This window comes from Megalopta genalis, unplaced genomic scaffold, assembly GCF_051020955.1.
Source record: "Megalopta genalis isolate 19385.01 unplaced genomic scaffold, iyMegGena1_principal scaffold0023, whole genome shotgun sequence".
NCBI classification, from domain to species: Eukaryota; Metazoa; Arthropoda; class Insecta; order Hymenoptera; family Halictidae; genus Megalopta; species Megalopta genalis.
In genome coordinates, this window is record NW_027476093.1 from 640,722 (window position 1) to 655,506 (window position 14,785).

At 37.7% G+C, this 14,785-nt stretch overlaps 1 protein-coding gene and 1 long non-coding RNA gene across 2 annotated transcripts; one reads left to right on the forward strand and one right to left on the reverse strand.

The window, feature by feature from the left end:
* Positions 1-250: 250 nt before the first annotated feature.
* LOC117217815 (RIB43A-like with coiled-coils protein 2) lies at positions 251-8,086 on the reverse strand. Its single transcript, XM_033465659.2, has 7 exons — positions 7,874-8,086; positions 7,592-7,732; positions 5,753-5,904; positions 3,961-4,198; positions 894-1,121; positions 614-720; positions 251-531 (listed from the first exon to the last, which is right to left on the reverse strand). The coding sequence occupies exons 1-7, from the start codon at positions 7,994-7,996 to the stop codon at positions 390-392; spliced, it is 1,131 nt and encodes a 376-aa protein (XP_033321550.2). The 5' UTR covers positions 7,997-8,086; the 3' UTR covers positions 251-389.
* A 941-nt stretch (positions 8,087-9,027) lies between these two features.
* Positions 9,028-14,297, forward strand: LOC117217819 (uncharacterized). Its single transcript, XR_013035176.1, has 2 exons — positions 9,028-10,985; positions 12,878-14,297. It is a non-coding gene; the product is annotated as an uncharacterized LOC117217819 (long non-coding RNA).
* The last annotated feature ends 488 nt before the right edge of the window (positions 14,298-14,785 follow it).

The following is a 14,785-nucleotide window of genomic DNA, read 5'->3' on the forward strand; positions in this document are numbered from 1 at the left end:
AAAATTAATACGTTCGATAAAATCATATTTATTTGCCACATAACACAATATTTTACAAAGCAGTAGAATAATCATTGGACGTTTAGGAAACAACCAATTTATTAATTCTTATATAGCGCTTATAATAAATAATCGAGACCGTTTTACGATACAGAATGATCACAAATAATGATTATCTCTACTGCAAACATAGAAACACATAAGACAATAAACAAAAATAATTTTTGTAAGCGATATAAAAATATCGAAATTCCTGTTCATGTAAATTTATTAAAAATCTGCCTCGTCGTAATCAATCGCAGTTCGTTCATAAAATCCGATAAATGAATTACACGCGTATGCTCGTATTAAGTAAAGATCCTTGAATCATTTCCAGTGTGAATTTTTCCTTAGCGCGCATCCCTGTTAAATTGTTCAAAGAATTCCGCAGTTGGTCCGTTCTTATAGAGAACTTTGTTGAGATACTCTTGATGAGATCTGTGTTCCTCGGCTAACTGCAAATTCTCCTCCGCGATTTTCCTATTTATCTCCCTGGAAAGCATTACATATTCTGAAGCGTGTCTTCGGGATTCTCGCGACGCGCATACTCGGCAAGAGAAAAAAAAACACTCACGCCCTTTTCCGCTCCATTTCGCGGTGGTACGTGCTCGCGGCGACGGCGTGCGAATTCATCAACTGGTCCCATTCCTCGTTCATTCGCTTCTCCTCCAATTTCATTTTCTAGACGTGGAAGGGGATGAAAACAGAACTAAGTTTCCCTCGGACCAGCCAAATTTTCCCCCCTTATTCAAGCCTCGTCAGGGTCGCGACCAAATGCTTTGGCATTGTTTCAAAACCTTTCGAGGTCGCCCGAGTGTATGTAGGCGAAACAACGGTTCCGCGGACATTTTTACCTGGATTTCCAGCATCTGGCTGGCCTGCGCATCTCTGATAGCCCTAAGCTCCTCGGGACTCATACCCTTGTACCGTGAAGCCAGCGGCTTTTGCGGTCCGCGGGTGCTCTCCGCCTGCTCTTTGGCTTCGGTCAAGAAGTCCCCAGTCACGTGATTGTAGATTTCCGCTTTCTTGTCCTCTTCTTCTTGGAGGGCTTCGCAGCGACGGCGATGATCTTGCTCCTCCGCCTGCCCCGTCGTCCCAAGGAACAGAAAAGGAGGTTATGTATACATATTGGAACACCGCGTGCCGCCACGCGGTTCCCCGAACGTTTCGAGTTGGAATAAAAAAGTCAAGGGCGCAGCATCACAACCGTTGCGTTATTATCGAGGCCCGTGCACGCTGACGTCATCGAGTTTGTTCGACGATGACAGCAACCTTGTTCCCTGCTGAAAACGGTGCTCACCTTCAAGGAAAGTTTATGCGCGCGATGCGCAAAGGTACGCGGGCTTTTATTTACGATCCGGCAATCGGACGCCGCCATTGTGAATTACTAAAGTTAAGGAATGGCAGGAACACGTAGCTCGATGCCACAGAAGTTATATAGAGGCGTTATTCTTTGTATTGTGTTACCGCGAAGATGTATGCACTCGCTATTTTAACCCTTCTTTTTGGTCCACGTGATCCACACCGTGTATGTATATATTAGGTTTATATAATCTTTTTATTTACAAATTTAAGGATCCAATTCTGTAAATCAATCTTTACTTTTTCTTGATATAGTAAGTAAGAGAGAGTGACTTGATATTTATTACTATACATATAATAACTTGTAACTATACAGGGTGGGGCATTTTAAACAGATCACCTGAATAACTCGCTTGTTTTTGAAGATAGGAGAAAATGCATTAGACCAAACTTACTTGGTATCGGGGGGCTCATAATCTGGTATTACCAATTTTTCTGTTGGTGGAGGCGTCAAGGAGATATGAAGGTCAATTCTGTTTTTCTAAATGCAACAGTAAGTTTTTTTACTTACATTCTGATGGAGTGTCGAAATACAATGAACTATTATGAAGGTCATTCAAGGTCACCCAAAGTGACACAGAAAAGCAAAGCTAAAGGACAGTAAAATGGCAAATAATCGCACAAATTTGTTTATAAATCTAATAAAAAAAACAATGTCATCTATTTACTCGTGTGCAATTTTTATCGTCACAATGTAAAAGCTAAGATCAAGTCCAATGCAACGACCACAACACTATGACAATATGACATTTAGTACGAAAAGTCCAGAAATATTTACGACATTTCTAATCCTTCGCTGAAACGTATAAATCTCTGAATTTTTCTTCAAATTATTTTCTAAAACAGATAATTTAAAATTATCAATAATGTTTGAGGATACAGATCAGCGTACAATGTGATCGAATGTTTGTTTATCTTTTGTGACCCGTGTCACGTAATACACACACGTGATACACAAGTATTCGAGAAGTACTCTGAGACAATTTATTTTCTCTTGCAGTTGACTTTGGGTGAACTTGAATAACCTTCATAATAGTTCATTGTATTCGCCTCGAAACGCTCTATCAGAATGTAAGTAAAAAAAACTTACTGTTCCATTTAAAAACACAGAATTGACCTTCATATCTCCTTGACGCCTCCACCTACAGAAAAATTGGTAATACCAGATTATATGAGCCTCCCGATACCAAGTAAGTTTGGTCTAATGCATTTTCTCCTATCTTTAAAAACAAGCGAGTTATTCAGGTGACCTGTTTAAAATGCCCCACCCTGTATAACCTTTTTATTTACAAATTTAATGATCCAATTCTATAAATCAATTTTTACTTTTTCTCGATATAGTAAGTAAGTGACTTGATATTTATTACTACATAGTAACTAGTAACTATATAGTAACTATAATTATAGTTATTATTACTATACAGGGTGTCCCAAAAATGTCTCGCAATCCGAAAATAGTGGGTTCCCGAGGTAATTTCAAGAGACTTTCTCCTTCGCGATAATGCAAACCGCGGCTTCGTTTACGAGTTATTAACGAAAACCGGTGAACCAATGAGAGACGAGCTCGGCTGGCGCGACGCGGCCCAGCCGACGAGGCGCGAAGCCCAGTTCCGCCGATTGGCTCAGCCGTCTCGCGCCAATTGATCTCGCGTCTCATTGGTCACCGTTTTTCGTTAATAACTCGTTAACGGTGCCTCGGAGAACATTTTTGTAAAGGAAGAAGTTGCTTCAAATGATCCAAGGAATCCGCCATTTCTGGATTACGAGACATTTTTGGGAGACCCTGTATAATAACTAACATAGTAATTTGTTCGATTTAGCAACACGTTGTATCGTACCGCAATTCTCAAAGATATGTATATATTTTTTTAGTCTATGTGACTCGACTAGGCGATCGGTGTAAGCCTATTACGGGGACACCGTAGGAGGGTGAAAAAGATTAGACCGGATTAAACGCTAGTCGATGCGAGATCAAGAATTGGCACGTCCCTATCAGCAACCGGTTCAAGGTAATCGTTCGAAGAGCCTGGAAAACTGGCGGAGGACTCTCTCAAAGACTCGTCGACCTTTGCGAATCTGTGTTTGCTGTAAAACCTGAAACCGAGGATCCCGCCGGTGGAAAATCCGAGGAGGTGGTGACAGCAGAGCTGTGCATCGCGCCGTCATCGATGCAGAAAGCATATCGAGAACGATGGAATCACCGGCGCTGTTGAACCCTGACATTTCACGGCTGGTTGTCGGCCGGGAAAGCTAACGAGAGAGGACTTTAAATCAATTAATGCGACGGAAGACCGCCGCTGCCGCCGCGCCGAGCCGAGCCGAGCCGTTAATTATCTGAATTCTCACTTTCTCGCCGTCCGCAAATATCAATGATCCGCGTGTACGAGAATGGAACAGCTGGATCCTCGAATCGGGAGCAGGAACAAGGTTTCTCTCTCGCGCGGCCGGAAAATAGAATCGTCGGATAATGAAGATTCTTATCTGTCTCGCTGACGGTTCACCGGGCCGTTTTGTTTTCTTTGCCGTTTCTATGAAGGACTAAATAGGAGAAAGCCTTACCAGGGCTCGATTGAATCTTGCGGTGGCTTCGTTCAACCTTCGACGGCATTCACGTTCCATCTGATCTAATGCCGCGGCACGCTTGTCCCTGGAGATGACGGCTTCCTGGTACGCTTTCTCGGCTTCCCGGTGCTCTCTCTCGATCCTCACACGCTCCCCCTTTTGTTGTTCTATCCAGTATCTCGTCTCCTCTTTTTGGGCCCTCAACCGCTCCTTCGAGCCCTCCTCGCTCCGGAATCTGCATAGTCGATCGATCAAAACGTTTAACGTCGTTCCACTCTCTCGGTGACCATATACCGCGGCGCACGGTTAAATTTACATGAAATCGGAAGCCGGTATGTAAATACTCGCGTAACGGGCATCTTTTCCATCGTAAAAAAGTGACTAGTGCACCTGACGATGTCGGAAAATTGATGTCACCGGCGAAATCAGCGTAGTAAATTCTCTCTATTTGTTGCTCATAATGTAGATAAAAATGGAGAATCTCGGAAGAGGAGATAAGATTATTGCAATACGTTTTTATAGTTATATATATACAGGGTGGGGAATTTTAAACAGGTCACCTGAATAACTCGCTTGTTTTTAAAGATAGGAGAAAATGCATTAGACCAAACTTACTTGGTATCGGGAGGCTCATATAATCTGGTATTACCAATTTTTCTGTAGGTGGAGGCGTCAAGGAGATATGAAGGTCAATTCTGTGTTTTTAAATGGAACAGTAAGTTTTTTTTACTTACATTCTGATAGAGCGTTTCGAGGCGAATACAATGAACTATTATGAAGGTCATTCAAGTTCACCCAAAGTCAACTGCAAGAGAAAATAAATTGTCTCAGAGTACTTCTCGAATACTTGTGTATCACGTGTGTGTATTACGTGACACGGGTCACAAAAGATAAACAAACATTCGATCACATTGTACGCTGATCTGTATCCTCAAACATTATTGTTAATTTTAAATTATCTGTTTTAGAAAATAATTTGAAGAAAAATTCAGAGATTTATACGTTTCAGCGAAGGATTAGAAATGTCGTAAATATTTCTGGACTTTTCGTACTAAATGTCATATTGTCATAGTGTTGTGGTCGTTGCATTGGACTTGATCTTAGCTTTTACATTATGACGATAAAAATTGCACACGAGTAAATAGATGACATTATTTTTTTTATTAGATTTATAAACAAATTTGTGCGATTATTTGCCATTTTACTGTCCTTTAGCTTTGCTTTTCTGTGTCACTTTGGGTGACCTTGAATGACCTTCATAATAGTTCATTGTATTCGCCTCGAAACACTCTATCAGAATGTAAGTAAAAAAACTTACTCTTCGATTTAAAAAAACAGAATTGACCTTCATATCTCCTTGACGCCTCCACCTACAGAAAAATGGGTAATACCAGATTATGTGCCCCCCGATACCAAGTAAGTTTGGTCTAATGCATTTTCTCGTATCTTCAAAAACAAGCGAGTTATTCAACAACTCTGACCAAATTGTCAATATTTGTGCACAATCTGAGCGTCGATTAGGGAGAATTTACTGTAGAACGTTAATCATTGAGGTTATGTCATCAACAATCGAGCAAATTTGATTTTCAGTTATTCTCGACTTAACTTTATGATCGTGGCGTCAATCGACAGCTGAGATTCTACTGATTAATAAATTTAGTACAGACAGACGACGGTAATTGGATTAATAAATAAGCTATCTGTGATATTAAACGTAGTAATTAACTAACTAATAACAAACTCAGCTATCTATTCTCGTGTGAATTTAACCATGCGCCACCGCGTTTACTTTTGAGCCCAGCTCGAGTCGCCATCTCCGAATCCCGATGGCAGCGATTTCTTCAAAGAGTTCGGATCGTAGAGATCGTAGTCCCGGCGATCCTCCGGTCGCTGATAGCATCGACGAAAGTGCTCTATCTCGACGTGTATCTTTCGTCGCTCCTGCAAAGTCAACGGAGGCAACCGATAATAATATCGAAAGCATTGTACAGGGTGCCTCAAAAATATCTCGCAATCCAAAATAACGGGTTCCCGAGGTAATTTCAAGAAACTTTTTCCTTAGCGAAAATGTTCTACGAGGCTTCGTCTACGAGTTATTAAAGAAAAACGGTGAACCAATGAGAGGCGAGCTCGGCTGGCGCGACGCGGCCCAGTTCCGCCGATTGGCTCAGCCGCGCGAGCTGATCTCGCGTCTCATTGGTCACGGTTTTTCTTTAATAACTCGTAAACGAAGCCTCGTAGAACATTTTCGCTAAGGAAAAAGTTACTTGAAATAACCCAAGGAATCCATCATTTCCCGATTGGGGGACATTTTTGGGACACTCTGTATATATCACCGAAATCATTGCATATATGAATACCAAGACCGAAACAGATAGCGGTATTTTTTCGATTCTCCTTTTGATGTGATGCGGTAGATATTAACTTTCAATTAATCTTGATTTGACGTTTTATCGTTCTGCAAAACAAACTGCAAGAAATTTGTTCGTTACAAGAAGGTTAATAAGATGATAGATTTCATGTGATACGTTTATAAGCTCTATTAATTTAACTTATAAAGATATTGTTAAAAATACGTTTATAAGCTCTGTTAATTTAACCTACAAAAATATTGATTTAATATTGTACACTGATATCAAAAATATCAATATATTTTCGTATAATGAAGCATAGTGCATTTACTGTCGTAAAAACGATGTTTCGTTTGTTCTTACCGCGACGTGGACGACTATTTATAACTATTGTAATATGTAATTGTGGTATTGCTTATCGGTTTCGGTATTGGCTAACATAATATTGACAGTGAAATGTCGGCTTTACATCTATACTTAAAATATTTTGGGAAGTATAATGAAATAGAGAAATCGGAACAATTACCGATGAATATATATATGTATACATATATACATGTATAAACAATATTCTATATATATAAAATATTGTCGTCGCCGTCAAAGTAAAATATAAACGTATCGCTGTGGTTTTTCAGAATTTTATTGTATTAACAAAATGACAGCAATGTCTAAGTAATTTATATATATATATATATATACATATACATATGTACTTTGCGTATATATATAAAATAATTATATAATTTAATAATAATAAATAGTATTAAATTATTAATAAATAATTAATAATAAATATATTATTAATAATATATAATATTAATTATTATATATATAAAATATATATAAAATTAAAATTAAATTAAAATTAAATGAACGTATACCTATATATATAAAATAAAAATTAAATAGACCTATATATATGTGTATATAGCGTGACGTCGTATTGGAATATTTTTGCTCCGTTTTCTACAAGAGTTTCGCAAGCAACAACCGAAAAATACCGACGTAATACCGGTGTTTTATATTTCCGACCGGTAGTCCCCGTATAAAATAGACCTCGGTTTCGCGGTGGACGCGTCGCGTTGAAAAAGCGCTCGAGAAACAACGGGCGCGATAACGTTGAACGTGCGTTCGGGATCTTTAAAACGACGGCACCGCAGAAGACGATTAATCATCCGGCCGGCGGCCGCTTGTGTTTTTTTCTTTCTCTCTCTCTCTCTCTCTCTCTCTCTCTCTCTATCTCTCTCTCCGCGCCGCGTAATTGACAGTTTTACCTCTTCTTGTTGCTTCTCTAGGAGCAAGGCGAGGCCGCTGCTGCGAATCAAATTCTCGTCGAGCTCGGATTCCCGGGCCTGCTCGAGCCGGCGCAGCTGCTTCTTCTCCTCGACCTGTTTGTCCAAGAATTCCTTGTCTATCTGCGAACAGCACGGGCAAAAATCGTCAACGGTGTATATCGCCGGCTAGACAACGCCGTGTTTCTTTCGCGTGGCCCGGTTGCGTGTTCGCGGCGTACCCGTGACGGAGCGTCAATGAACTGCGCCATCTTTCTCACTCACTCCGATCTTCCGGAATCGCGGATTGAAGATCCGCTGCTTCCTCTCGGTGTCCGTCTGCCGACGGCGCTCTATGGACGCGGCCAGCTTCTGGTCCTCCTTGGTCGCCGTCTGGAACTTCAGCATCCTGACCGAAATTCTTGATTCGCGTCGCGAGGTACACGTGATCCGAGTCCGTCGCGAGCTTCGCCCACGAAAGCCGAGGATCGAGTGGAATTCGTTGCCATGGAGTGTTTGGCCGATACACGGCACGCGTAAACGTCGGACACGTTCGGGAAAGACAGACACCGAGAGTAACAGTTGAGCCGTTTATTTTGAAAGTGGAATAAAGTCACTTTGTTTTTAAGTCGATATATTTAAGGGTTTGCGTTTTAACAGGTTTAAAAATATGGATGCTGACTTTCGAGAAAATTTACTTGTATCATAATATATATTATATATATTATATATTATAGTAGTATAGTAATATTATATATTATAATATAGTAATATAGTAATATTTATATGTATATTATATATTATATATATTATATTTTTCTCAGAATAAATAATTTCGAATATACATTAAAAAATCATCACTTTTCATTACGGTAAAGTGACTTATGCCACTTTCAAAATAAACGGCTCAGTTGTGTTATTAAAATTTGATTTTGGTGAAAAGTATTTAGAATAAATTGATTTTTGTTCGCATAGCGGCTAGGCGACATTAAATTTGAGAGAAAATATAGAAAGGAACTTCTCTCTGTGTTGTGGTTACTAAAAATTAGAGGTTATAAATTACTAGCATTCTTTGGTTATATACATATAAGCATTATAAATGAAAATAAATAGTTTTTGATTGAAAATAACTATTATAGATGACGAAAATTGTATTTTCCAACAGATTACAGTTATATTGCAAATTATCATTACAAAATTTTAATGTAAGATTTAATTATAATGAATTTTTATTACACATTTGAATTATAATAGATTTTTAATATATATAAATATATATATAGTTTGATTATATTCTGTTATATTAGTTATAAATTATCGTTACAAAATTTTGATATAACATTTAATTATAATGAATTTTTATTTTAAATTTGAATTACAATAGATTTTTAATATATAGTTTTATTATATTCTGTTATTTTAATTATAAATTACCGTTACAAAATTCTAATATAAAATTTAATTACAATGAATTTTTATTACTAATTTGACTTACAATAAATTTTTAATACTAATTCGACTTACAATAAATTTTTAATACTAATTCGACTTACAATAAATTTTTAATACTAATTTGACTTACAATAAATTGTTAATACATAATCCGATTATATTCTGTCATTTAACTTTTTATACAAAATCGATCTAGCTTTCTGTAAAAAGTATTCTTAGCAATTGAAAAAATCCTCGCCCACGAAGAATAAATTAAAGCTAAATCTCTCTCCGATCGCTCGCAATAAAGAAGAATTTTAACGCTATAATGATTCACAAGTTGTCGCAAGCTAGACATTCGGCCACCGGTGAAGAGAAGAGACGAACGATGGCAAAAGTAAATATTCGAAGAACATCTTGAAGAGGCAGTCTTAAAAAAAATACACAAAAATGGTACATAAAGTATTGAATACATAAAGACTCGAACGTGTCTAGCCGCGATTCTCCGGAGAGGACTAAGGAAAGTCAGCGTGATTAACACCGGACACTCGAACTTTGTCTCCGCATGCCGGTGCTCTGACTGTTCGCCCGATCCGTGCTCAATCCGGCTCCTTTTCGATCGCTAATCCTTTCCCATCGTCGATGAGCTCACCGTCTAATCGACGCATATATCGCCACTCGGAAATTATTCCGCGCGATGAGCGATATTTTCATGGCTGCGTCACGCGACGAACAACTGCCGAAGGCGTAAACGTGCTCGCGCTATCCGTCGATTCGGAGAAAGTCGTTCTAGCCGACTCCGCGAGTGACAGCAGCGCTTACATTATCGCGTTAGGACGCGCACGCATCGATCGCACGCGATTATAACGGCCGGTCGAAGATCGAGAAGGCGGAGGGGAAGGGGGATCAGTGGAGGCAGCGGAACAGATTCATCAACCGACACAGCCGGTTTCTTTGTGCGACGTTATTCGCGTGAATCACGCTTCTTTAATAATAACGAAAACACGGTAATGAAAACAGTACGCGAGCAGCCCACGCGGGCCCGCTGGTTTATTAAATATGGCGGTCAAGCGGTTCATGCAAATCGCGAGGAGCTCTTTACGGCTTCTATTCGGACACGAAGTCGACGTTCGTGTGCGACGGATGGATTTTGAGGAAGCGATCCGGCTCGCTTCCTTATACAGGGTGTCCCAAAAATGTCTCGCAAAGTGACGGGTTCCTCAGGTGATTCGAAGCAACTTTTTCCTTTACAAAAATATTCTCCGAGGCACCGTTAACGAGTTATTATTGTGTTAACCCTTCTTTTTGGTCTACGTGATCCACACCGTGTACGTATATATTAGTATACATTAGGTTTATGTAAGCTTTTTATTTACAAATTTAAGGATCCAATTCCATAAATCAGTTTTTACTTTTTTTCGATATAGTAAGCCGATATAGTGACTTGATATTTATTACTATATAGTAACTATAGTTATAGTTATTATTACTATACAGGGTGTCCCAAAAATGTCTCGTGAAGCAACTTTTTCCTTTACAAAAATTTTCTCCGAGGCACCGTTAACGAGTTATTAACGAGAAACAGTGACCAATGAGAGACGAGCTCGGCTGGCGCGAGGCGACCGAGCCAATGAGCGGAACTGGGCTTCGCGCGCTGGTTGGCTGGGCCGCCTCGCGTCAGCCGTACTCGTTTCTTATTGGTCACTGCGTTTTCGTTGATAACTCGTTAACGGTGCCTCGGAGAACATTTTTGTAAAGGAAAAAGTTGCTTCAAATGATCCGAGGAACCCGCCATTTCCGGATTGCGAGACATTTTTGGGACACCCTGTACATTGACTCGACACATGGCGATCATGTGCTGCTTCTCGCCGCGTGGATTTCGTGCTGGAAAATGCGAAAACAGGATTGCCGAGAGATGACGACGATTTCATCGACACTTAATTGCAGAGACGTAACTAAATATCAGGTTGGTGCACATGAAATATCGGATTTTCTTTGCGTGCGAACGTTCGTCTCGTTTTCGTTGTGCATAACCTCGAAACTTTTTGGCATATCCAGAGTCGCGTTTCAAGGAAAACGATTCTCTCGAAAGTGTTTCATTTCGTTATTTGTTATTAAGAATTCAACCGATATTCATGTAATTTTTTTACACGTGTATAAACTTGGTAATAATGCTGCGAAAGCTGCGCGTAATATAAAATCTCGTTACGCGAAGCGTATTGTAATAATTAGACTGCGCATTTCACGCATGTACAAAAACAGCGAGTAGCTGAGAGATTTAAAACGTGAGGTAAATTCGTTAAATCGAAGAACGTTTCTCAAGTAAATGAAAATTATTTAAAAAAAGACGGAGATTTCCGAGCGACGTTCACTTTATGAAATTAACGCGCAACGATGTTTTTATTTCGCGCGAAAGATCCGCGGTCTGTTACAATATTCCTCGCAACGTTTCTAACCCCTTAACTTGTACGCTCGAGTATTTTATGCTGCTATAAGTATTTTATAGTATTTTTATATAGTATTTTCGAGTATTTTATGCATGTCTGAAAAAGTTGCGCTGGAATAACTCAATTCCCCGTAATCACTAATCAACTTTAATGTACCACGAGAGGGGACATCCGAGTGATATGCTAGAATTACGATGTCCCACGAGAGGGGACAGCGGAGCGCAAAGGGTTAAATGTCCATTACCCTCGAAAGTGGAAATATTAATAAAAATGATCATAAATTGTAATAGATACGACGATTTAAAGTTGAACATTTTGAACGCTACATTTGGCGCCAAAAAATATGCTTCTTTTCCTCGCAATGTCCCGACGAACCTAATTAACTTTTTCCTTTGCTTTCTTTTTTAACATTAGGAGGCAATATTTCTCGTTAGGAAACAGTAGCTTAAATTAAGATTATCGTATCCTATATATGAAAAATATAATGTTTATTAAAATACAAAAAGTGTAAAAATTCTTTACATTCGACAAGGAATAGCTTTTGACGCCCAAGGAATCACGGTTTCGGACAAACGGTATAATTTCAGGATACTTTCCTCTGCATAATTCTGTAAAAGTTACATACCAAGACGAACCAGATTGCAAATTATTACGTTTCAAAGATATCAACGTTACGTTATTTTGAGGTTAAAGATATCGAAGATAACCTCTCTGTGTTCCAGTCGGTATTACAGAACGCTTCTTCGTCTGTAAATCGACAGATATTTAAAATTTTTAATTATTCCATATAACATGAAAAATATAAGTAAACGAAACAAACTTCGTAACATTACAATACTAACGTACCTGGAATTACTATCAGGTCCTCGTAACCAGTGTGGGTGCAATAAAGTACGCGTCCCAGAAAAAGTTCTCTGTATGCATGGTATGTAGTTGGTAAATAAATTTTGATAAAATGTAGAGTACGTTAATTAATCTTATCATTTTGTTATTGTTTCGATAAATCTGCAGCTTCAGGATTTAATGCATACAGAGACATTTTTCTGGGACGCGTACTTTATTGCACCCACACTGGTTACGAAGACCCGCTAGTAATTCCAGGCACGTTACTATTGCAATGTTACACATAGTTTGTAACATTATATTTAAACAATTTTTTTTTTACAAAAAAATGTCGATGAAAATTAATTACAAATTATTGTTTAACAAATGCAAAAAAAATTTAATTATCTATAGCTGAAAATAACTATTTTTTAAATATTTTTGGTGAAAATTTCATTGCAATATCTTTGATGGTTCAAAAGTTATAACAGAATGTCACTGTGCGGCGTTGTCGCGGAATTTTTCAACGCATCCCGGCACGATCGGTACGCCAAATTACCAGGGACTAATAATTGCTTTTTACCTTCAGGAAGACGCACGTGTCTGCATGTGACCTACATTCGTATCGAGCCATATGGCCGCCGATTCCGAGCCGGGACCGCTAAAAAGGTAGCGCATGTCGAGGGGAAATAACGTCTGTCAATCACAAGGGAAGAAACCGTGTGCAGAAAAATGGCCGCCGACGGAGTAACGTCTGTGTACGCCGAGATTCCGGAGGAATTCTTCTGACCGTTAACTTTTGTCTTTCCGAGAAATCATGGGACGAGAAGAAACGAGACGAAAAAGTGGAGTCACGCCTCCGAGGTCGGGAGTTATTAAGGGCTCCGGGGACCTCCTGACGAACCCTGTCCCGATGATTATGAAACATTCTCGGGTGAATTTCGAAGATCGGTGTTGCATCCGTGAAAGTCGAGAATTTTAATAGCGGTATCTACGGGCTTATTCATAAATCACCGACGAGTCGGAAGTGTATCAAAACTTTCCACCCGTGAAATTGTGCATTTACTTGAGCACAAAAAGTCACAACCGATATTGGATTGTAAGTTTTTATTGCGTGTTCGCATCGAACCGGATTTAATATAATATAATTGCATATGTATATATATATATATTATATTGAATATATAATTAAATATATTATAATATATTAAGCAATTGAATATAATTTGTAACTGATCACGATAATTGAGGCACCTAACTTTAAAATACGAATCGACTGGAAATAGTCGCGATACCAGTCCGAATGAATTTTTCAAATTCCGAAAATGTTGTTTCATCAAAATATTGTTTTATGTAGTAAACTATATCATTTTTTCTTTTTTTCTTTTGTTTTTAATCTAATCGAAAGTAACCGCTGTTAAGAATTTTTAAAAATTGAGTTATTTGAAGAAGGTACGGAGCGACGGGTTTTTTTTTAGATGCACTTTTTACATTGGATGATTCTGATGTAATACAGCACTTGATTCGATAGAGAGTTTACTATCTGACGGATTATTTACTCGCCGCTATTGAGGCAACGTCAAATAACGTTTACATGATCGATGGTTCTACTCGTAATGCTTGTAAATTTTCCGTTAACGTAAAACGCATCTTTGAAACTTACGATGAACGCGCTCGCGCGATACGGATTTGTCGCTGGAACGTTCTAGAGAGTACGAAGTTCGAATATAGTGTTCTCGCGTTTGAACGAATATAAGCGATTATCAGAGAGGTGAAAGCGAACCGTTTCTAATTTCTCATAAAAATACTAATGAATTTAATTAAATAAACGTGAATTTATTGACACAGCAAACTTAAAATTCTTACTTGTATAAGTAAGAATAATATAATATAATTTTATAAATAAATATAATTCTTATATATTGTATGTTATTGTATATATTCATATATATATATATATATATATATATATATTGTATACTTATTAAATAAAATAATATATCTGCTTATATATTTATTTATTTTTATATATTTATTCTTTACAAGAATTTTATAAAATTCTTGCTTACATATTCATTGTGAATAAATACTTATTCAAAATGAAACCTGCAACTCACATGTTCTGTGTACAAAAATATCTGTTCCCGTTGAATTTTGATAGAAATGCATGTTATTCTTAGGGACTTGTTTAAAAAATGTTCTCATAGAGCTGATAATATTTAAAATCAGCAAAATAAACATTCCATAGAATAAGCTATTTCAGAAATTTTATATTTAAAAAACGCCTCAAGAGAGAAAGTTAAATCTTAAATCTTAAATTTTCAATCTGTGAATTATTCAGTATAATAATAATAATAATAATAACAACAATAATAATAATAGTAATAATAATAGTAATAATAGTAATAGTAATAATAATAGTAACAATAGTAATAGTAATAATAATAGTAATAATAGTAATAATAATAGTAATAGTAATAATAATATCAATAATAGT

Excerpts from the sequence above, each read along its gene's own strand:
- LOC117217815 (XM_033465659.2), bottom strand. The coding sequence starts at position 7,996 with ATGCTGAAGTTCCAGACGGCGACCAAGGAGGACCAGAAGCTGGCCGCG. Across the intron at positions 4,199-5,752 it reads GACTCGAGCTGGGCTCAAAA|ATTCCGGAGCGAGGAGGGCT; the intron begins GTAAACGCGGTG and ends TCGACTATGCAG. Across the intron at positions 532-613 it reads GAAATGGAGCGGAAAAGGGC|GGAGATAAATAGGAAAATCG; the intron begins GTGAGTGTTTTT and ends AATGCTTTCCAG.